This window comes from Culex quinquefasciatus, chromosome 2, assembly GCF_015732765.1.
Source record: "Culex quinquefasciatus strain JHB chromosome 2, VPISU_Cqui_1.0_pri_paternal, whole genome shotgun sequence".
Classification (NCBI taxonomy): Eukaryota; Metazoa; Arthropoda; class Insecta; order Diptera; family Culicidae; genus Culex; species Culex quinquefasciatus.
The window spans coordinates 140,698,967-140,722,353 of record NC_051862.1 but is presented as its reverse complement, the minus strand read 5'-3'; the positions used below and the strand labels follow the sequence as shown (position 1 = coordinate 140,722,353).

The 23,387-nt window shown below is 40.4% G+C and overlaps 2 protein-coding genes across 2 annotated transcripts; one reads left to right on the top strand and one right to left on the bottom strand.

Annotated features, from left to right (window-relative positions):
- The first annotated feature begins 2,126 nt into the window (after window positions 1-2,126).
- LOC6031768 lies at window positions 2,127-3,249 on the top strand. Its single transcript, XM_038253492.1, has 2 exons — window positions 2,127-2,431; window positions 2,483-3,249. Exons 1-2 carry the CDS (start codon window positions 2,156-2,158, stop codon window positions 3,182-3,184), a joined length of 978 nt encoding a protein of 325 aa, XP_038109420.1. The 5' UTR covers window positions 2,127-2,155; the 3' UTR covers window positions 3,185-3,249.
- A 16-nt stretch (window positions 3,250-3,265) lies between these two features.
- LOC6031769 (protein rigor mortis) lies at window positions 3,266-22,562 on the bottom strand. The gene is made up of 9 exons (XM_038253491.1): window positions 22,154-22,562; window positions 12,858-14,258; window positions 12,196-12,800; window positions 10,170-10,460; window positions 9,553-10,110; window positions 9,335-9,485; window positions 9,169-9,262; window positions 3,605-3,768; window positions 3,266-3,535 (listed from the first exon to the last, which is right to left on the bottom strand). The coding sequence occupies exons 1-9, from the start codon at window positions 22,369-22,371 to the stop codon at window positions 3,406-3,408; spliced, it is 3,612 nt and encodes a 1,203-aa protein (XP_038109419.1). The 5' UTR covers window positions 22,372-22,562; the 3' UTR covers window positions 3,266-3,405.
- Between the last annotated feature and the right edge of the window lie 825 nt (window positions 22,563-23,387).

Below are 23,387 nucleotides of genomic sequence, written 5' to 3'. Positions count from 1 at the left end.
GTGTTTAATTAGTCGTATCGGACACTTCAACCTGGCGACGAGGGTAAAACCGTTGAAGTAAGTAAATCAGAAGTGAAGTCGTAGTGCGTAAACAGTTGTGAAAAATTGAGTCTAGTGATTAAAACGTGGTAGTGAAACATAACCTAACAATTGCACCAAAGAGATGTCGTATCAGTCTGAGGTTAGGTTTGCGACCATGCAGAAGGTAAGTGCGCAACGATCCATTGTCGGAGGGAGAGGCCAAGGTCAGTATGAACAAAAGTCTCATCTCAAGCGTCCATTTGGGCTATGCTTTCGCTGTGGTCGGCGCCATGATCCATCCACGTGTCCTGCGCGAATCTGGACCTGCTACATGTGTGGGGAAAAGGGCACATTTCGACACACTGTGAGTTTGATGGTAAGTCTGATCAGTCCAGCAAAGGTGCCACCGAGGATCAACGCGTAGCCGAGTTGTCGAAAAATGTCGAGGTTCTTCGTCTCAACGCGTGTGCCGATGCTACCGAGTCAGGAAGCTCCAACTAAAGTCAAAGTCGACTAAAACTTGATCCGAGAACTTTTTGAAAAACGTACCCACCCTAATGGACAGCTGCCAAATTTGTATGGAAAATTATATGGACAAACTAATGATTCAAAATGGCTTCTTTGGGCAAGTGAGTCTCGTGGCGCAGGGGTAGCGGCTTCGGCTGCCGATCCCGATGATGCTATGAGACGCGGGTTCGATTCCCGCCTTATCCACTGAGCTTCTATCGGATGGTGAAGTAAAACGTCGGTCCCGGTTTCTCCTGTCTCGTCAGAGGCGCTGGAGCAGAAATCCCACGTTAGAGGAAGGTTATGCCCCGGGGGGCGTAGTGCCAATAGTTTCGTTTCGTTTCGGGCATACCGAAGGCACCAAAAAAAATTCAGTCGGATTAAAAAATACAAAAAAAAATCGAATGACCAAAATCTGAGAGAACTGCTCATATGCTATTTTTGGGCTAAATATGTTTTTATGTATCAATTTAGAACGTGTGTCAAAATTTTATGCATAAACAATTTATTTTCCGAAAAATTCGATCAATTTACCCTTTAGTTTACCGATTTATATTAAATATTAACTGAAAACAAACTTCAGAATTTGGAGTGTTGCTTTCTTTGAAATTACCATAAATCAAAGCTGTAAGAACCAAGGCGACCAAATGAAAAACTTTGCTTTGTACAATTTGTCACAAAAGCGTTTTCAACTGAAATCGAGTGATAATCAGTTCAATAGAAAGTGAGCAAGCAAATTTCACAAAATAAGTTGTTTAAATTGTAAAATTCAGCAAATTGGATGGAGTTAGGAGCGCGTGCATAACCTGCCAAACATAAGAGAATTTCCCTTATGCCCTATAACATAAAACTAAACGTGACTTTCTCCAAAATTTCCAGATCAAATTCTCTTCTATATGAGAAATACCACATACTATTTTATTATTATTCTTATAACTGCCGTTCTACGCATAATTGTCCCATGTTCAAAGAAGTGCAACTGAGAAAAACGCGATTGAAATGTTTCGACCGATTTCTGTGTTTCTACGCATAATTGTCCCGTGGGTTCCTATTCGCCCTATGTGTCCCTAATCGCCCCAGTTAGCAGTGTATCACCCTTACTTGTGATCCTCTTAATATACAACAGGTAAACAAGGCATAATGCTTAGTAAAACTAATGATTCCGTGTAAGAAAATACTTTGTGGGACAATTATGCGTAGAAGTTCAACGATGGGACAAACAGACTTGGTGTAGTTTTTGATGAGTTTCCGAACAAAGTACCAGATTTTATGTGTTTTTCTTAAAGTACACATCAGACTAAACATAAGAATGGCATAAAGTCAAAATCGTCAAAAACTGACATGGGACAATTCGGAGCTTCTTTTAATAAAAACCAAATATTTAATGGTGTCAAATTTCGAATAAATCAATTCAAGAACAAAACTTTCAAAATAAACTTCAAAATCGCTAAGAGATAGAAGACAGTTAGATTGAAGGGAGAGTTAAACAATAGCTTATAGGACCTCTTCAAAAATAAAAACTCTAGGTATGTTTGAAGATTTCCTTGCAGTGACTAACACAAACATGTTAGTTTCGATCCTCGATCCTTGATTGTACAACATCATTCTTCCCCATCCAAACAACACTATGCGACTCCACCTAGGACTCCACAATCATATTACTGATAGAAAACATTCGTGGAGACGCACGGTATTTCTCCATTTGCCAACGAAAACCTACTTTTCCTGTTCCAGACATCTGTCCCGCACGTACCGCCGCGCCCTGCAGCACACCACGCCGGACGTAATTTGCTTCCTGGGCGATCTGATGGACGAGGGCAGCGTGGCCACCGACGTCCAGTACGACGAGTACTTTGCCCGATTCGCCGACATTTTCACCCAGCCCACGGCGGACACGTTGATGGTGAGACCTTATGAACTTTTTCTGTTACTTTTTGGTAGATTTCGTCATTAGATTTACATCCCAGGTGACAACGACCTGGGCCGCGAGGGAATGGAGCCCATCTCGGCGGAGAACGTGCAACGCTTCCGGCAGTACTTTGCCGAGCAGCCCTCGTGGGAGCTGTTGGGACGGGCCAAATTCTACAACATCAACCGGGTCAGCACGACGCTCCCGCCGGCGGACGATCTCAACTACGATGCGCAATCGCGCACGATCTTCCTGAGCCACATGAGTCTGCTCAAGTCCGCGGGAGAGTTCTCTGCGCATGCCGTCGATGCGTTCCGTCCGGATGTGATATTCTCGGCCAATGACCACAGCTCGAAGGTGGCCGCAGTTCCCAAGAGCCGGCTTCTGCTGGACGATGTAATGCACGCGCCACTGAACGTTGAACGGGACAAGCGGCACGAAGTTTCGGTGTTTGATTTGGGCAGTTTAAGGCTGCAGCAGCGACTGCTGGAGATTCTGGTGCCGACCTGTTCGTATCGAATGGGTGCCATGAAGATCGGTTATGGATATGCGGTGCTCGATGGTGACACCCTGAAGTACACAGTCCTGTGGACGGCTCAACGTTACTACCAGCTGGCTTCTTACTCGTTGCTGATCATCCCACTGAAGCTGCTCTGTGGACAGATTTGGTGCGCTCTGTTCAAACGGTATTGGTGCAGCTGCAGACCACGTAACCGGACGCCGTACCTTCCGCTGCACGCAAACTGAGAATTACTCAGCTGAAAATCTAAGGAATTCTCAGACACAGTCATCTCATATTGAGTTAAAACAAATAAAACAATCCTTTTAAACAGTAATTCTTTGAAACTTTTCTTACAGAGAGGTATTTTATTCGAACAGGTCAGCTCAATAGCGTCTAATATCACTGCCAGGCGTCAGAGTCTCATCACCAATTAAAAAAAAAACAGATGGAATACTTTCGAGGGAGTTCACTCCGCCACCGCCAGCTGCTGCAACTTGTCGTTCAAAACCCCAACCGCACGCTTAATATCCTCGGTGATGTCCTTGCGCTTGGACAGCACGGCCACGGCGTTTTTGTACTGCTTTGCCGCCGTCCAACTGAAGAAAAAACAAGTCCCAAATTCAATCAACTCGTCAAAAACCCAAAACTCACAATATGAAACTTACACCAACGCAGCGCCCTCGAGATTGCCGGTCGTTTCCAGGTACTGGGCCCACTCGGTGCAGACCTTCTCGCGCACCGGATCGTCCGCGGCCTTGCGCAGCTTGCAGATGACCCACGCCTCGCGGTAGTACTTGTGCTGGCACAGGTTCTCGATCGCTTCGGTGATCTGGTAGGAAACGGGGAAATCGAAAAATCGGCGAAATTAATAAAATTGCATAACTAGTAGGGTGGCTTGAAGTTGTATGGAAAAATTTCAAAATGGACTGATTCAATCAGAACAGGCATTTTCCGGTCCCATTTGGGGCCCCAAACAACCCCCCAAAATTTGGGAGCGTTTGGATTTGACCCGACTTTCCACAAAGCGATTAAAATTTGTATGGAAATTTGTATGGGAAAACCCTCTTTTTTACATTATGATTTTTATAATTTTCATTTTTCACTCAATTTAAACACTAACACCGCAGAAGTATAGTCCTGAATGACATCTAAAACTTTCCAGAAGAAAGTATGGTCCTATCTTGCTTCTGGAAAAAGATGTAAAGTTTTTAAAAAATGCATTTCAAAATAAGTGCTGAAAATTATATTTCTTGCCAACACTGCCACCAGTACTACGGTAGATATTTCGAAATCTTATTATTTAACGTAATAAGGAAGCAACCTAGCAAAATGGTGTCTTTGGAAATGTTGTTGTATATGAATGTGGCTTTTATTTAAAAATTTTGACATGCAGGGTGACACACCTACAGGGTGTCAACCAAGCCCTAACTTCTACTGGTGACCTTTTAAAGCGTTGATGTCTTAGGAAAAGTTGTTAAGCTACTTATTCCAAGAAATTTTGACATGGTTGGAAGACAGGTTGGCACATCTACAGGGTGTCAACCCTTTTCTAGATTCTATTTAAGACCTTTTTGATCAACGTGAAGTGGGCGAAAATGGGTACAAATCGCAAATTAGGCCTGTCACGTAAAAGGAGCTTGCATGCCAATAATTTTAAATAAAAGCCCTATTCATATACAACAACTTTTCCTAAGACACCATTTTGCTAGGTTGCTTCGTTATTACGTTAAATAATAAGATTTCGAAATATCTACCGAAGTACTGGCGGTGTTGGCAAGAAAAATAATTTTCAGCACTAATTTTGAAATGCCCTTTTTTAAAAACTCTATATCTTTTTCCAGAAGCAAGATAGGACCATACTTTCTTCTGGAAAGTTTTAGAGGACATTCAGGACTATACTTCTACGGTGTTAGTGTTTAAATTGAGTGAAAAATGAAAATTATAAAAATCATAATGTAAAAAAGAGGGTTTTCCCATACAAATTTGAATCGCTTTGCAGAAAGCCGGGTCAAATCCAATCGCTCCCAAATTTTGGGGAGTTGTTTGGGGGCCCAAATGGGACCGGATAAAGCCTGTTTTGTAAAATCGATCATGTCGAGCCACCCTAATAACTAGGGGAACAGCATCTACCGCCATCGTGCCTCTAATGTTGGCATAGCAGCACTTTAAAGATCAATTTCAGCTCATTGAAAACGTTTTCAACTAAAATCAAGTGTTAAATAGCTCAATAAGAAGTGAGCAAGCAAGTTTCTATCAACAGTTTCCCAAAATAAGTTGTATATGTAGTGAAAATCAGCAAGCGCAATTCCCACTAACGTGGACTTCGCACTAAATTATTTCTATCGATCGCACTATTGCGACTTGCCAAACTGCATTGGGAAAATTTAAATTTCCTAAAAAAAATATCAAAGTGCTCGCTTGTTTTTCAGCTGTCAATCGCAATTTTAAAGTGCGATTGTCCAGTTTGGTGGAAACTGCGACTGACAGTGTAAACAAACAACATCTGGTTGCCTAGTTTTTCAAATTCTTGTTGTCAAAAGTGCGAGAGAAAAAAAGCAAAGCAATCCACTTTAACGACTCCCAGGTCTTTTGTGGTCTCTGTTGCAAGTTTCTGCTCATTTCTAGGCGTCCGAAGTTTATGTGTGGTGAGTCACCCAAAACCGACGTTTTACTTCCCCATGCGATAGAAGACCAAGAGGATAAGGTGGGAATCGAACCCGCGCCCCATCGCAACTTAGGGATCGGCAGCCGAAGCCGCTAACCACCGCGCCACGAGGCCCGCAAGTGAAGTGCGAGAGAAAATTGCGGCCAAAATCCAAGTTACAGTGCATGGATCAATATGAGTAATTCTCCACGATATCGCTTATTTTTTTCCAAATGTTTAATTTTGTTTTTGACATAGGACTATGTCTTTACTTACTATACTGGGGGCCAGTTCAAAATTTCGATCCCAAGCGTCACATTTGGCGAACGTTATTTCAAAAGGTAATATCTTCATCCAGACACATTGAAATTTCATAATTTTTGGACCATTCGATTCGGAAAACCTTCAGCAATTTTCTATAAAATTCTCAGTATTGGCAGAATAGTATAACTATACAAACAATTCAATGTTTTAAAATACTTAGAAATAGCTAACAAAACGAACGCTTTTGAGGGGAAAACCGCCGCAGCAGAACTGGCCGTCGACGATCGTGAAAAGAGGGGAAGTAATAGCGATGTAGAAGTATAAAAATGCGTTCTACCCTTTCCACTCCACTTAGTTGCCACCGAGATGCTGAACAAGTCGGGTCGGCTCATAATTTCTGAGCCGCGGACGAATGAAGCAGCAACAGCAGGGAGAGAGAGAGCCTTAGCAACGCAAATTCTCTCTTCCGGAGAAGGATTTCTTCTGCAAAATCACCTTTATTTTCTAGAGAGAGAGAGAGAATCGGAGAGCAGCACCGAAGAGGGCAAATTGTGTGCGAATGCCGTAGAATGACACACCAAATGCCGTAGGATGGTAGATTCAAGAAAATTGCCAAATGCGCGTTCACACACACATACACAACACTCCCGTTTCATGGTACACGCTGATTGGGTTCGATGCGTCGAGTTTCCCTTCCACGGATGTTCGATTGATGTATCTAAATTCGTCACCTGAAAATGCCATCAGAGACTGCGACCAACTACAGATACACCCGGGGACGAGCAAAACCGCCAGCGGAGGCAACTTTTAGGCACTGGAGTAAAATCGCTTAGTAGACTGTGTGAAAATTGTGGTAGCCCTGTTGTATGGGTTAGTACAACGAATCTACTACGAGCTCGTGTAATTGGTCACGGCCCCAGGATGCACAGCCGGTTCAGTCTGGATGCTTCCCCCAATTCGTTCGAAGATTTCGTTTACGCAGCCTTCGAGGAAATGCCAGTGCCCGGATGAACTTGTTTGGTTTTTGGTACTGAACATGAAAATTGTCATTTCGACAGTGTAGCCAAAAACTGGAGTGGACGGTGCCCTCAAAGAAGGTTCCTCCGGGGCCTGGGGGGACATTTACAGAACCATACGAGTTGTTGCAATATGGGTATCAAAATTCATGGTTTTTGATACTGAACATTGAAATTGACAATTCGACAGTAGTGGCCACAACCTGTACTGGCTGGTGCCCTCGAAGCAGGTTCCCCCAGGGCCCGGAGAGACATTTACAGAACCATTCGAGTTGTTGCAATATGGGTATCAAAATTCATGGTTTTTGATACTGAACATGAAAATTGACATTTCGACAGTAGTGGCCACAACCTGGAGTTGCCGGTGCCCTCATGGAATGTTTACCTTGGAGGAACGTTTATGACAATTTTCCCGACAAATCTATGAAACAAAATAAAATAATCTTATTCCAACTTTCACTAGCAATCCAAAAACTCATTCAAATTGTTTGGTCCTATGTCTTTCGGTTATGTATCTGACATACCATCTTGAACTTTTTTTTTATTTCGATGAAATTTTGCAGGATTGCAAAATCCATTTTTCCCAAGCAGTGATCAGAGATAGAATAATCGCCAAAAAATTTTCCATTCCGAATTTGACTCTTGATAAGCGTCAAAAGATTTTCGTTTGATCAAGTCTTCCATCACTGGCAGCGATAAAATCAGCCCTTTCTTTATCAGCCTTGGTCGGAAGGCAGGCCACCGTTAATAGAAATAAGCCAAGAAAGGTTATATTTCCCCTAAATGCCTTATTGCAAAACAATGAAAATTTGATTTGTTCCAGAGACAAAAAAAAAATCAAATAAGTGTCGAAAGGTCGCGATGGCTTTTACGACGTATTGCAAATTAACCATAGATTAGAGTGTAACAAAAATGATTTTTTGGCGGGCATTCAGGTGCTAGTTCCAGTGGGCGTACCGAACCCAAATCCCAAATATGAGCTTGCTTGGACGTAACAAGAGCTGGCGCTTTGCCCTTCAATTTTAAATGGCATTTAACCCGTAAAAATACATTTTTTCAACAATGTCAATTTTTGAGGCACTTTGGCCACCAATGCGTTTACCAAAAATATAACTGGCGTGTAGGTCAGATCCGCATATCTTTTTTGCTGGGGCCGATTTTTTGAAAAAATGGCTAACGTTGAAGGCCTGTATTTCAATGTTATATATACCAAAAGATGCGCAAGGATCTGACCTACACGCCAGTGATATTTTTGGTAAACGCATTGGTGGCCAAAGTGCCTCAAAAATTGACATTGTTGAAAAAATGTATTTTTACGTGTTAAATCCCATTTAAAATTGAAGGGCGGAGCGCCAGCCCCTGTTACGTCCAATCAAGCTCATATTTGGGATTTGGGCTCAGTACGCCCACCGGAACCAGCCCCTGAATGCCCGCCAAAAAGTCATTTTTGTTACAGCCTACCATAGATATTACCTCCTCTTGGCCGACGGGCTTGCATCCCAGACCACCGTCAATTTTCAAATTTCATTATTGAGAATTTAAAAACAAATGAATTTTTCTTCAACCCTTACCTTGTGAGCATGAGCATGAGCATGAGCATGGTTGACTGCCAATGAGCTGCTACTCCGTTATTGACAGATCAGCTGAAGTTAAACAATGAATCAAAAATGATCAGTGGGAGCCAACCATCCGTTCACTGTTTAACCTCTGAAGATCCCTACTTTATTAGTCAATACCGGCGCCTGCAGTTCAACGAAAGGGAGGAATGTTAGTCCGATAGTTGAAGTTGCAGACTCATCAAGCACATAGTTTTTCGCTATATACTTGTTGATACCGCTTGAGACCGTTGAATCCACAGCATCTCCTTCAAGCATCACGTGATTAATTTTTGTTGGGTTAGTAGGATAAGGTATTGGCTTTTCGATGCCTCCCGAGCTACGACGCTATGGGGAGGACTTTCATAACAGACCCGTCGGCGAGCCTTCCGAGCAACGATGCTATGGGAAGGTCTTTCTGGTTAGCACACAAAATCAATCACATACAGTTATTTTGCTCCACTATTAACTCAACGAACCAAATTGTCAGTGCGTCTTTCGTTCATTATATAGAAATGGCTTTTTCACCGCAAAAAAAAATAAAACCTTATTCGAAAAATTTAAACACAATCCACCCGACGCCGTGCCTTCCGATCAACGATGATATAGGAAGGGCTTTGAAATTCACAAAAGAAATCACTTTTTACTCCGAATATTTTTTACGACCACGCGCTCCCTTTGTCAATTATGCACTCACTTCAAACCCTTACCTTGTGACTCGCCAAGAAGTACGGTATCGCCGCCAGCGGGTACTTCTTCTCCAGAAGCTGATACGCGTACGCTTCGCTACATTTTCGCCAAAATCTGCAAGTAAAATCCGAACAAATTAATTCACAAACTCTCGCGCCGGCAAACTGGTAATCAACCGAAACCCACTCGTAAGAAATCGATGGCGCCAGCGCCAACAGCTGATCGGTCAGCGTCTTGGACGCAATCCTCTCGATAATTTGCTCCTTTAGCCGGAAGCCCACCTGGGGAAGCAGAATCGTCCCGATGGAGGCCGTGTGCGTCACGTGGTGGTACTTTGCTGAAAACAAACGAATCATTTGAAGTCTTCTTGAACTTGCAAGGTATGATGAAGAAGAGACACTCACTCTCCTCGTCGATCAACTCGCGCAAATCTTTCTCGGCCGTAAACAGCTTCTCCAGGTGATATCGCCGTTCGTTCGTCTGCGGCTGCTTCACCTCTTCGGGTTTCGGCGCCGCTTCTTGCACTTCTTCTTCCTCTTCGGGGTAATCCTCGTTTGGTTCCTCGTAGTTCACCAACTTGCCAATGCACGCCAGAACGTCCGCGGGTCGGTTGATTTCGCGTTGCGACAAGTGGAACAGCGACGTCATGTTCGCTTTGAGCGTTTCCACCCGGGGTTCGATCTCCTGGAACTTGACCTGCTCCATTCGATCGGCCAGTTGGTTAACCTGCTTGGTGTTCACTGCGGGCGCTGACACGTCGGAAGGCGTCACCAGTTCTGGTTGGGGTTCAGCATGGCCGTTGCTTTGCGGTGGAGTCGCCGAGCCAGCCTTGTCGGAAATTCGCATCGAACCGATGGATTTCTCCAGGTCGCTGAGCGGTTTGCCGGCGCGTTTCTTTTCCCGGATGGCCCTCTTGTCGTTGCGCTCCTCGGCAACGGCCCACTTAATGGCAAGTTTGTTCTCTGGAAGAAATAGTTTAAAGTGAGAAAAATTTCGCAGAATTGCTCAACTCTCAACTTACTCTTTCCCCCATCCGGCTGCGGCGGGTGTTTGGTGTAGTCCACGAACGCCAGGGTCGTGCCCTTGCCGACGAAGATCACAATGTTCTCGTGGATCGGCGAAAAGATGGCACAAAATACCGACTCGACGCTGTGGTACACGGCCAGACAGCTGGCCGTCGTCGTGTCCCAGACGCGCACGGTGTTGTCGAAACTGGCGGACACCAGCAGCTTGCTGTCGCCGTGACCCCACCGGACGTTGCAGACGCCGGACGCGTGGCCCTCCAGCAGCCGGACGTTGTCCTCGACTTTGTCTAGAAAGAGAGATAAAAGATAAAGATGGTTCAAAGATTCTTAAAATTCTAATAATTCTTTAAATTCTAAAAATCCGTCAATTTCTTGAAATTTTTAAAATTTTCTAAAATCCTTAAAACTTTTAAAATTCTTAATATACTTTTAACATTTAAAATTCTTGAAATTCTTAAAATTCTTAAAATTCTTTTAATTCTTAAAATTCATAAAATTTTTAATTTTTTTTTAAATTCTTAAAATTGTTAATATTCATAAAATTCTTAAAAATATTAAAAATCTTAAAATTTCTTAAAATTCTTAAAAAATTTAAAATTCTTAATATTTTTAAAATTCTTAAAATGCTTTAATTCTTAATGCTTTAAAATTCTAAACATTCTAAAAAATTCTAAAATTTCTAAAAATTAAAAAAATAAAATTCAAAAAATTTTAAAAATTCTGAAGATTTTAAAAATTCTAAAAATTCTTAAAATTCTTAAAATTCTTTAAATTCTTTAAATTCTTTAAATTCTTTAAATTCTTTAAATTCTTTAAATTCTTTAAATTCTTAAAATTCTTAAAATTCTTAAAATTCTTAAAATTCTTAAAATTCTTAAAATTCTTAAAATTCTTAAAATTCTTAAAATTCTTAAAATTCTTAAAATTCTTAAAACTCTTAAAATTTTTAAAATTTTTAAAATTCTTAAAATTCTTAAAATTCTTAAAATTCTTAAAATTCTTAAAATTCTTAAAATTCTTAAAATTCTTAAAATTCTTAAAATTCTTAAAATTCTTAAAATTCTTAAAATTCTTAAAATTCTTAAAATTCTTAAAATTCTTAAAATTCTTAAAATTCTTAAAATTCTTAAAATTCTTAAAATTCTTAAAATTCATAAAATTCTTAATTTTTTTTAAAATTCTTTAAATTGTTAATATTCATAAAATTCTTAAAATTCTTAAAATTCTTAAAATTCTTAAAATTCTTAAAATTCTTGAAATTCTTAAAATTCTTGAAATTCTTAAAATTCTTAAAATTCTTAACATTCTTAAAATTCTTAAAATTCTTAAAGTTCTTAAAATTCTTAAAATTCTTAAAATTCTTAAAATTCTTAAAATTCATAAAATTCATAAAATTCTTAATTTTTTTAAAATTGTTAATATTCATAAAATTCTTAAAATTCTTAAAATTCTTAAAATTCTTAAAATTCTTAAAATTCTTAAAATTCTTAAAATTCTTAAAATTCTTAAAATTCTTAAAATTCTTAAAATTCTTAAAATTCTTAAAATTCTTAAAATTCTTAAAATTCTTTGAATTCTTAAAATTCTTAAAATCCTTAAATTCTTAAAATTCATAAAATTCTTAATTTTTTTAAAATTGTTAATATTCATAAAATTCTTAAAATTCTTAAAATTCTTAAAATTCTTAAAATTCTTAAAATTTTTAAAATTCTTAAAATTCTTAAAATTCTTAAAATTCTTAAAATTCTTAAAATTCTTAAAATTCTTAAAATTCTTAAAATTCTTTGAATTCTTAAAATTCTTAAAATCCTTAAATTCTTAAAATTCTTAAAATTCTTAAAATTCTTAAGGTTCTTAAAATTCTTAAAATTCTTGAAAATTCTTAAAATTCTTAAAATTCCATATTTTTTTTAAATTCTTATTTTCAGGCCAGAAGGAAGCCATGAAAACTTCTACAATACCCGGATTTCGATTGGAAAAAAGGTTTAATGGAAGAGAGCTTGCCAAGTTTCCCAAACTTACCGTCGATTCCGTTGCTAAAGTCGATCAGCCGGATGTGACTATCGTTAGAAGAAACCGCAAGAACGCCGTCTTTGAACTGCAACGACGAAATGTACCGACTGGCAATGTTCCGCTGGAAGAGCTTGGTAAAATCCTTGCACAAGTCAGCCACATAGACAACCCCGCCGTTCGTTCCCACGAAGAGATGTCGATCGGAGGCCGAAACACAGGACACCATCCCAAACTGGCGAAGCTCGATCGGATCGTACTTTCCGGCCCCGGTCATCTTGTAGAAGGCACTCTTGGCCTGACCAGTTGCCATCAGTATCATGGTGCTCTCGTTTTCCCCGTCCGACGACAATTGGCACCACTTGAGCGAGTACACCTTGGTCGTCTGGAACGGGTTCAGCATTATCGGTACGTTGTTCGAGCTGCCCGTGTCCAGCAGCCCAATACGGCCCTCGAGCGTGCCGAACGCAATCAGGTTCTCCTTTTCCGGGTGCCAGTCCAGGGCGGTCACCGAACTGCCGACCTTGTTCATGTACGGCACGCAGTTGACGTCGTTGTACGCCAGCGTGGCCAGATTGACCGTGACCAGCTTTTTGTCCGTGCAGCCCACCGCCAATCTTGAAAGAAACCCATTTAGAAGCCAACCGATAGATCAAACCTCCACAACTACTTACATCGTCGATTCGAGCGGACTCTCCACAACGCACTCGTGCCCGGTGGTCATGCAGGTGTAATCCACTACGATAGCTGGCTGACCGGTTACGCACAACCCGAGGATTTTGCGGAGCGTCGTCTGGCACCACACATAGCCACACTTGGGATCGAAGGCCGCGATGGGCGCTCGTGCCCGCTGCAGACAGACGGCCATATCTACCGGGTAGCGCACCGGGTTCTGCTTCGTCTTCATGCGCACCTGCGTGTCTCGGAACGAAAACGAAATCGTCCACTCGAACACGTGGCCCACGTTCGTGTTGGCCACAACCTTCCACGGGTTGGCGAAGACCGGCGTTATGAAAATTCCTGGCGTCATCCGCTTGTTGGCGCCGCTGCTATGCAGGACGATTCGGTCGATCTGGAGGCCGGTCTTGTAGTCCCAGAAAAATATGATATTCTCGCGGCTTCCGCTCACTATGATCGTACGCATGACGGCCTCCTTCTTCGGTTCCGCGTCCTGCTCCTCTTCGCCATCACCATCGACAATGATGTAATCGCGCAGCTTTTCCGCCTCGTCCAGTTCGTTCTCGTCGTCGGAGTTTGTCGCCGCCTGTTTCTCACCCTCTCCTTCATCCTCCTCCCCTTCCAAATCCTGCTCCTCCTTCGCTTTGATGATGTCCTTCTTCAAGTTCTGACACTCCTCAAGAAAGTTGAACCCTTCCGTCGTGTGAACCTTGTCGAAGAAGCGATCCTTCTTGTCAAAGCTCGACGTTTGCTTGTCAACAATCGTCCCGAACTCCTCCTGGCTTTCATTGTACTCATAGATATCGAATATGTCCGAATTGTCCACCGCCGCAGCTGCCGTCGCCGCCGCTTCCGTCTCGACCTCCTTCTCTACCTTCTTCTTGCGAGCCTCCTTCTTGGGACGTTCCTCGCGCCGCCAGTTGGCACGCGTGTCCTCCGGCAGCACCGGGACCTGCATCCAATCGATCGACACCACCTCCCGATCGTGGCCTCGCATATTGTACAGCACGGTCATGTCCTTGAGCGAAAACAGCACGATCAGCCCGCGGCGTAACCCCGCCGCAAACACGTTCCGATCGTCCGGACAGGGCGACAGCAGCACCACCGTATCCCGGAACAGCTCCGCGTAGATCTTGTACGTGTCCGTCGCCAGGCAGTACACGATCAGCAGCGAATGCTCCGCCGACAGGACCTTCTGCGTGCGGGTGAAGCAAATGGCCGAGTTTACCTCGTCGCTGTAGCGGGGCCCGCCTCCGTGCGCCTTGTACACGTGGCCCTTGTGGCCCTTGACGGGAAGACCCACTTCCAGGTCCCACACCAGCAGGTTGTTCTGATCGTCGAGTGTGGCAAACTCGCGCCGCTCGGTCCAGTCCTGGGAGCAGGCCAGCGACTTTACCCTGGGAAGCATTGGAAAAAACAACCAAAAAATTAGTCAGTTTGTTGGGCAAAAAAAACTTCTAAGCTTATTCAATTTGAGCAATTCAATTTTTTATTTCTTGTATTTTTTTATTTGGCTCAAACTTTGTGGGGTCCTTCCCTATCACCAAAGAAGCCATTTTGTGCAATCGGTTCACCCATACAAATCTACATACAATTTTGGCAGCTGTTCATACAAAAATGGTACGTAAATATTCGAAAAACTGTAACTTTTCAAGTATTTTTTGTTTGATTTGGTGTCTTCGGTGTGTCTTCGGTGGTGACTTTTCAGAAAAAAAAACCCAGCATCTTTTAAGCCATTCAGAAGTATGGACCAAAAATTTTGCCGACGAGTTATATATATTTTTAAATACGAATTGTTCGCAATTCGCAATTTCGCAATTTTCAGTGTAAGAACGGGCCTTGACCGATCTTATGCACCAGGTTCCCGACGAACACGCACTGCCCTTACACCTACATCTCACCCTTGCTCTGAGTCAGTACGAGCAGCACGCTAGAACACGCTTTGAGTGTTCGTGCCAGGCATGCACACCTTCTTTTCCGGTTACGCATTTTAACTCGGCCGGGGGTGGTACATTAAGTAGGGTTTGATGTAAGTATAAGCGCCTAACCATTTATAGTGTGCCTATCAACTTTCATTAAAGCAAAAACTGTTTTATTTTTAGTTTGAATTCAAAAACTAGTTGTTATTTTACTGTGTTTTGTTTTCTCCTGAAATCTTTCCTAGTGTTGAGTCGTGTTTTTATGTTGCTATTTCTTTTGTCGCGGTGTTTTGTTACAACTTTTGGTCCTAAGCATTTTATAAAAGTTTTTCAAAAGTACAATAGTAATATTTGTGTTAATTCTTTGATCACTCCAAAAATTGAGTCAGGGCTCGAACCTCATTTGTTTGAAGAAAAGGGTGAAGATTGAAAACAATGGACAGTGAAAGAAATATACTATTTGAAGAATCAATAGTAAAAGAAAGATAGTAATTTATGAAGTAGATAAATAAATTAACAATAATTAATAAATAGAGGTAACAAACAAGCTTAGATTGTATTGAGGGCAATTTATAGGGCAAATGAAAAATTATTCAAATAGATAAATAAAGAAAAGGCAGATAACAAAATTGACATCGCTGCCAAATTAAGGGAAAGCAGAAAGTATGTTACAGCAGCATCAATTGGTAAAATAGAGTGAAAAAGCGTTGAGAAATAAGAGAATCAAATGAGTAAAATCGAAATCAAATGGAGGATAGTAAACAGAAGCCGCGTTAGAAAATCAGTGAAACAAAATAAACAGAAGTTAGGTGGTAGCTGAGAATGAAGAGAAGAGAAACCCCGTTGTGCGATGTTTCAGGTACATCCACAGCAGTTGACTCAACATACTGCGAATCAAAACAATACCGTCTACAATCACAAATTACTTCCCTTTCCCACATTGTCGCGCCCCTTTCTTTTAGCCGTCTCGACTTTGACTTTGGTCAAAGGTTTACGATCCGTTTCCACAGGCCACCAGCTAGGTCATCATGAAAACCAAGCCAAGGTGGAGGTAAGAAAATAGGACACTTGCAAGGAACCAGAGCTATACTGTCTTGATCAAGTATGATCTAACAGGACTACGGACGTAGTCAGTGACGCTCCTTCCAGGATGTTCCTCGCCTGAGCGTCAACTGAAGAGGTATCATCAGCATCATTCGCACTTGGCCTGCGCATATTTTTAAATACGAATTGTTGTAAAAAAAATCATTAGTCCCGTGCTCCGCGTTTCAAACACGTTCCCTTTTTCTCTACTCTATCAAACACCAGCAACGCGTGTGCACCCATGTTTACACCGCGTGTAAACCTTGAGTGCGTCGTTCGGGTAGAACTCGAACATGGTAGCCTGGTGTGCACTGAAAACTTGTAGGTACGACGTGTCAACGTACAGTGCGTTTCGGGAAGACTGGAAAATTTAAATCTTGTAAATCTTGTAATTTTGTTTACCTAATTTGTTTTATGTAAAATCGAATTTGCAATCGAAATGTACTTTAAAATTTTGTTGATTAAGTGCACCGTTTTCAAAATTTTTTCCGACAAATTCCGGTTTTTTTACTTTTAAAATAGTGTCCACGATTGCCCATTCCTGAACATATTTTTTCATAAAGTTCGGAAAATGTTCTACAAATTCGTCTAAAAAACGTTGAAGATTGGACCACTGGTTGCTGAGTTACGGCGGAAGAGGTCAAACATCCAATATAACGCCCTTTTGAAATGTTAGCCCGTGAAGCCATTTCATCCGGCCAGCGGGCTTTACAAAAAAGTTCAATTAAATATATTGCGTGTCTAAATTCCTACTCGAAACTAGGTGTCCGAAGGCTTGATTGTTGAGACAATAGGAACGTGGCGTTACATCGTGCTGCCATCTGGTTTTTGAAGTGCAAAAGTGGAAAAGTGCTGAGTCATCGTCTAAAAATAGACAGCGTCCTATCTCGACCAGCAAAATAAAGTCGATAAAGTAGTCGGTTTCGATGGAGAAAAAGTGGAAAACGTGGTCTTATAATTGCGACGCCATCCCCCTATTGCAAATCTCGTTTAAAACCTAAGCTTCCATCCACCTCGGGATACGAACTGACGACCTATGAAATGTGAGTCCAACTGCCTGCCTCCACCGAGACAGAACCCAGGGAGACGACTCCTACACCAGGATTGAGCAAATGACCTAGAGAGGCCAACATCTACTTCCCCGTCCGAAGGAAGGCATGATCAGACAAATATCGTCTCGAAAAATGCCATCAGGGATCGAACCCAGTCCGACTAGGTGAGAAGCAACCACGGTTACCGCTACACCACGGCATCACCGCAGTTTTTACTGTGTCGGAGCCGGAGTCGGTGGAGTCGGATCTTTTTGGGGACCTGGAGTCGGAGTCGGAGTCGGAGTAGTCAAAACTCGTCGAAGCTGGAGTCGGAGTCCGAGGCGAACATTTCTGATAACCCGGAGTCGGAGTCAGAGTAATCTTAAATTCAACAAAAAATTTTATTTTTTATTTTTCAGTATTTATATAAAACAGGGGGGTCGCGGTTCGCTTCTGGTCGAGTGCGGTTCGATTTTTTTTCGTGCGCGTGTTTTGAGTGTTATTTTTTACGATTTTCCCCGAAAGTTGTGCATAATTGACTCTGAGCTTACCGACAGCTGTGTTATGAACGGGGTGTCACCGGTTTTCGGCTTGATGCGGTCTGGAATCCGATTTTTCGTCGAGGTTTTTGAGTCGGAACTAGCTTCAGCCTCGTGTTTATGCAGTGATTTGCGATTGTGTTAGTGTGATGTGGTTGGCGGAAGAGATTGAGAAAGGCCAACGTTTCGGAGTGTTTACGTGGAGTTTGGCACCCAGTTGTCCTAGCTTCAGGGGGAAGATTCAGGTTCCCAAAATCTGGTCAGGTGCAATGGGGGCGCAGTTGCAGGAAGCAGCAGCGATGAACGGAGCACAGGCTGCTTGCTTGTGTGTGTGTGCTCGCCGCTTTCGATCGTGCTCCCGCCGCCAAGCAGGCTTTGGCTTGATCGCTTATGTAGTGGTGGCGGTTCATGAATGCCAAGAGATGGATTCTGCTGTTCGTGTTTGACAGGGAGGGTATTATTTCATAAGGGAACAATGAGTATATACAGACTTTACATAAAGCTGCAGACTTTATAACAGTGTGCCAGTGAAGGAAAAAAAAGAGATGTTTTTGTCAACTGCAATCAAAGGCTGTTAGTTTAAAATTACATAGCGAGCCAATTCGGGGATTTAGCTGTCTACAAACAGTGTTTTTGCTTTAAGATTTGAACCTAAACGATAGTGTTGGTCATGCGAAGGAAGAGCTCAAGGGGCAAGTCTTTGAATATGTTCCAAAAGTTTTACTGATGGAAGTCAGCAGTGCAATGCATCCTTTTCAGAAAAAAATCATTCTAAATTTCTTTTTCCTCTTCTTTTTCTTTCTTTGATTCTTCTTTGCGCTCTTTTAGTTTTAAATAATCTTTATTACCATGTGGTTGTTGTTAATTCATTTATTTCTGGCAGCTTTAACCTTCTTGGTCATTCGCTGTCCTTTATTACCCTGGTTCTATACTTTAATGATCCATCCTATCTTATTTAATTTTTATACAATTTTTAATATTTCAGCAAGAACCGAAGGTAAATTTTTATATGACAAATGATAAACTGTATAAATTGTAAATTATATATTATTACACTTCACACACACTCCACATAACACCAATGCAACTATAAATCGGAGCGTTTGGTACGGTATGTCCACGCATCCTTCCTCACCTGTAGATTCTGTGAAATGTGATCCGTTCTCAGAATCCTCTCTGCGGTAAACACAACGCAGTAGGGCTGGCCGCTTTAATTTTTGCATTACATTTTCGGGTGTTCTCGGATGTACTGCAATTATTAATATTGACAAGAAAAGTGCTTGTGGCGTAATCTAATCACAAGACTTTCCAGCATGCTTTCATCGGACTGGCTGCGTTTGTGTTAGATTAGATTAGATTAGATTAGATTAGATTATTTTTCAGTATTTATATAAAACAGCTTAATTTACAAAACTTCTTATATTTTTGATTGCCATTATAATTTTGAAGCTATTTATTGTGATTGAAAAGCTCTTATTGTGTAATTTCACTAAATGATAACCTGTTAATCCCCTCTTACCCAAGTATGTTGTATCATAACTCAAAAAAAAAACAATATTGGTGTTGTAGTCCGAAATATTTAAATAATTCTTGACTGCTTTGTTTTGCCTATTTCAATTCAAGTTTGACCAAATTTAATCCAGTCCTTTTAAAAAAGGACATACTCACATCACCTTTTACCCCAAAACAGACGGTCTTGGATTTTTTTTTAGTAAATGTTTTTTTTTTATGAAAAGAAGTTACGAGGTACATAAAAAGATTAAAAATAATAATCACTTTTTTGAAAATCAGAAAAAGTCACTGAAAGTATAACTCTGGAGTTTTTTTTAAAAGGTCCAATAAACCAAATTTTCAGTTTTTGCTTTTTGGGTGTTTTAATACCCCTGACTCAAGGCGGTTTTGAAAACACGCAACAAGCAAAAACTGGAAATTTGGTTTATTGGACCTTTTCAAAAAAAAAACTCCAGAACTCTTCCAAAAAATAATCAAAGCTCATAACAATCTATTACTTGGAACTCAACATGCGCACTGGCAAAAAATATCAAAAAAGTTGCAACTAATTTTGAAATAGTCATTGAATGATAATAAAAATATATGATAAATATATTTTAATGTTTATTATTTCTCTACTAAAATCTGCGAATGCTGATCCTCAGGCAATCTATTTTGATATCGTTGAGCAAATCTCTAGATTTCAGTACCAAAAAGGAAATTATAAGAAAAAGTATAGAAAATATGATAGGATTCTAATTTATTTTTCAAATACTATTTAAAAAAAACCAAAATCATCATATTATTCAACCAGTAAGAATTTTCTCATACTGTATATCCAACGCCAATATGATAGAAACGATCATTCATAAAGCTTCGTTTGAGAAGAAGAATAAAGAAGTATCGCGCGCCTCCTTTTTAAATAAATAGAAAATTTTAAAATTTAAACAAATAAAAAATTCCTAGGTAAAATATTCTCTAGGTCACGGATATTTGAAAAGGATTAACTAAGCGTCTTTTCCACGAAAATTTTTTTTATATGCATTGATTTGTAATAATAATCTCTGGCATGATGTTCATGTACGTTATAAATAAATTAATAGAGCTTTAAAAAATAGTTTCTTTCAAATTGTTATTTCAAAAACACGGTTACTTTGATAGCCACTGGGCTTCTAATAAATGTCAGCCTTAAAGTGAGCAAGTGAATTTCTATGTAATGTTAAATCGATCATTTAGGCTAGGTGTCTTTTAATGATTCATTAAAAAAATAACAATTTAATATTTAAATTTATTAGCTTTAATAAAATTCAATGTAAATTTGAGGTTAAGTAAAAAAATCCAAATTTACTTACAAATCTGTTCTTCTTAAAATGCCATCAAAACTGGCGATATTTTTTAATTTTTGTTTCAATAACGTATAAAACTTGTAACCTAGAAACTTTTTTACCGTTTTGTGTTTCAAACTAATTTTCCTTCTGAAAAATATGACACTTAGGGAGTATTTAAATAATCCTATTTATCAATGTTTTAAAAATAATAGTCAACTAACTTTTGAAATATTTAAAAATATGTGGAGTCGGAGCCAACCATTTGTTAAAAGCTGGAGTCGGAGTCGGAGTCAGCTAGAGTTGGTAGGCTGGAGTTGGAGTCGGAGTCGGTTGGAGCTGAAAGCCGGAGCCGGAGTCGGAGTCGGCGAATCTCAGAAAGCTGGAGTCGGAGTCGTTTGAAATATGACCCGACTCTGCAGCCCTGGTGTTAACACCAAATTGAAGTTTTTTTTTTTTGAGGAACATGATTTAAATAGATTTTTTTTATAAGAGCAATTCCATGTCAAATAGGGAATCGGTTGTACCCGACCCTCTCCAATTTCAATTAAACTTTGTAGACATGTTATCCTAGGCATATATAAGCCAGTTTTGTGTATATACTGGCTCCATACACTCGATAATGACATTTGAAAAGGGCGAAAGAGTTTTAAATATGTTTGTATTTCGTAATTTAAATATTGCTGTATCTCGAAGCCGTTGCATCGTATCAAAATGTGGTCAAAGACAAACTTGTAGGAAATTTGACGGGCTTTCCGAAAAAAATACACTGAAAGAAAAATTCACACCAGTCTTATGAGAAAAATGCAGGATGGAGCAACTCACCTAAAAAAAATACAAAAATCATTTACTGAAACAGTTTTTTTTTTCAAATGTGCTCTAAGCATCAACATTTTCAAAAACCGAACACGAGAGTTGATTCTCCAGACAATTTTACATAAAAGTCTCCATATTGACCATTGTCCTAAGTCCAATCCTTGTGAAGTTACAGCGGTTTTAAAAATAAAACGTTACTTAATCCACTATTAGGTGGTTGGTGCCTTCCTCACATTTTGAGTGTAATGCTAGGTAATATCTGAGATCCGGCCTCCACAAAGTTCATAAATAACACTTAAGTGCTTATAACTTTTGATAGGGTTGTCAGATCTTCAATCTACTGAACTCTTTGGAAAGGTCTTTTGATTACCTATCCAACGACAGGTCGCACGATAGATTCGGACGTTTTTGTCAAAATATCTGAGATCCGGCCTCTAAAAAGTTCATAAATAACACTTAAGTGCTTATAACTTTTGATAGGGTTGTCAGATCTTTAATCTTTTGAACTCGTTGAAAAGGTCTTTTGAATACCTTTCTAAAAATGTATAACATGACGAGGTTTTTTACAAAAACCACCCTTCTTACAAACTTCCGGACTTTTGTTAAATTCTTTTTTTTGGCATAACTTTTGAAGTACTTAACTAAACTTTATCATTTTCAATAGCGACTTATGATACCCCAAGACGGATCAAATGAGACCAAAACGGTCCAAATCGGGTCAGCCAGCGCCGAGTTAACTCAGTGCATATTTTTTCGATCAACATCCCACCACACACAAAGACATTTGCTCAAAACTTGATTCTGAGTCGACATGTATGCATGAAGGTGGATATAGGAGGTTAAATTAAGAATTTCGTTTTTCGAGTGATTTTATAGCCTTTCCTCAGTAAGGTGAGGAAGGCAAACATGTTGAAAATATTAGGTTTTTGATGGTTTTTGGCAATTTCTATATGACAGACTACATTTTTCAGTCTCGATAATATTTTTACCGAAAAGCTCGTCCAATTTCCCATAAGTTTGTCTTTGACCACATTCATGTATTCATGTACTCCGGCTGGATTTCCACAATCCTCCCGCTGAATACTCACGTTGCCCGCACGTTCATAATCTGCACCCGCGGCATCTGGTCCACCTCGAGCGGGCTGACGTAGTTGACATCGTACCGGGAGTGATACAGCAGGCCATTGTCCGGCGTACATAAGAACGCGTTCTGCCGGTACCAGCTGTATCCGCTCGGAACCACGAACCCGTCCATGTCCGCTCCGCTCAACTGCGCGCCGGTTTGCTGCACCGAACCGTCCTCCATCCCTTGTGCTGCTGCGGGTTGTCCGGATTCTGGGCGCCTGAATTCCACTTGAAACAACGTATCCGAAAGCGACCGATCCGAGAAACACGCGAACGGCGGTTGATGTTTGGAACTGGAATGGAGGAAGAAAGCAAAGTGCCAAACTCTTCCGTCCGCGACGCGAAATCTTTTGTTTTGATTGGAGCGCGGTGTAATCAAAATGTGTTTGACGATGAAAAATGACGCGCGCGCGCGATTTTTGCTGATTACACCGCATTTTCCAATTTTGGCATTTCATGTTGTGCACGCTAACCAAAAAAACACTTGTTTATAGAGTTATCTCCGTGCGAATGTATTGCGTGTACGTATACACGAAAACAGTTAGGTTAAATCAAGGCTGTATATCATAGGTAGAAAGCCATGAGGTTGAATTTTGTCCGACCAGCAAAATCAAATGGGGCACTGTGCGTACGCGAAACGTCGTAAAGCTCTATTGCAAGCAGTAAATCAAGCTAAACAGTGCAAAAAAAATAATCATAAATTTTAAACGGCAGGAAATAAAAGTCATTGTTTATGTTTCTGACATTAGTTTACATGAAGAATAATCCAATGTAAGTTTATAAACAAAGAGTGTTTCCTGCTTACTCAAAACGGAGCGTTCTTTTATCACGTAACACAAAAAAAACACATTTTTAGACCCCCTACCCCCCTTGTTACACAATTTTCATACAAATTTAAAAAAAATGGAGCGTAACTGACTGGGCAGCCGGAGAGAACTGCACAATAGAGCTCGCAATAGATTTATCTACGCGCGCATGTATTGCGTATACGTACACGAAAAAGATTGAGGGTATTTACCTTGTTTAAAAGATTTTTGTTAAATCTAGATTAAATTTTTCAAAACAACCTATCCGTCATGGGTTTTCTTATGCAGATAGGACCTTTTGAAAATTTAATTATTCCTTTTATTAATTTTGTAAATGAAACGCACTTAACTCTGAAATAGGTTTTGAGATTTTACTCACTCCGGACTAGAT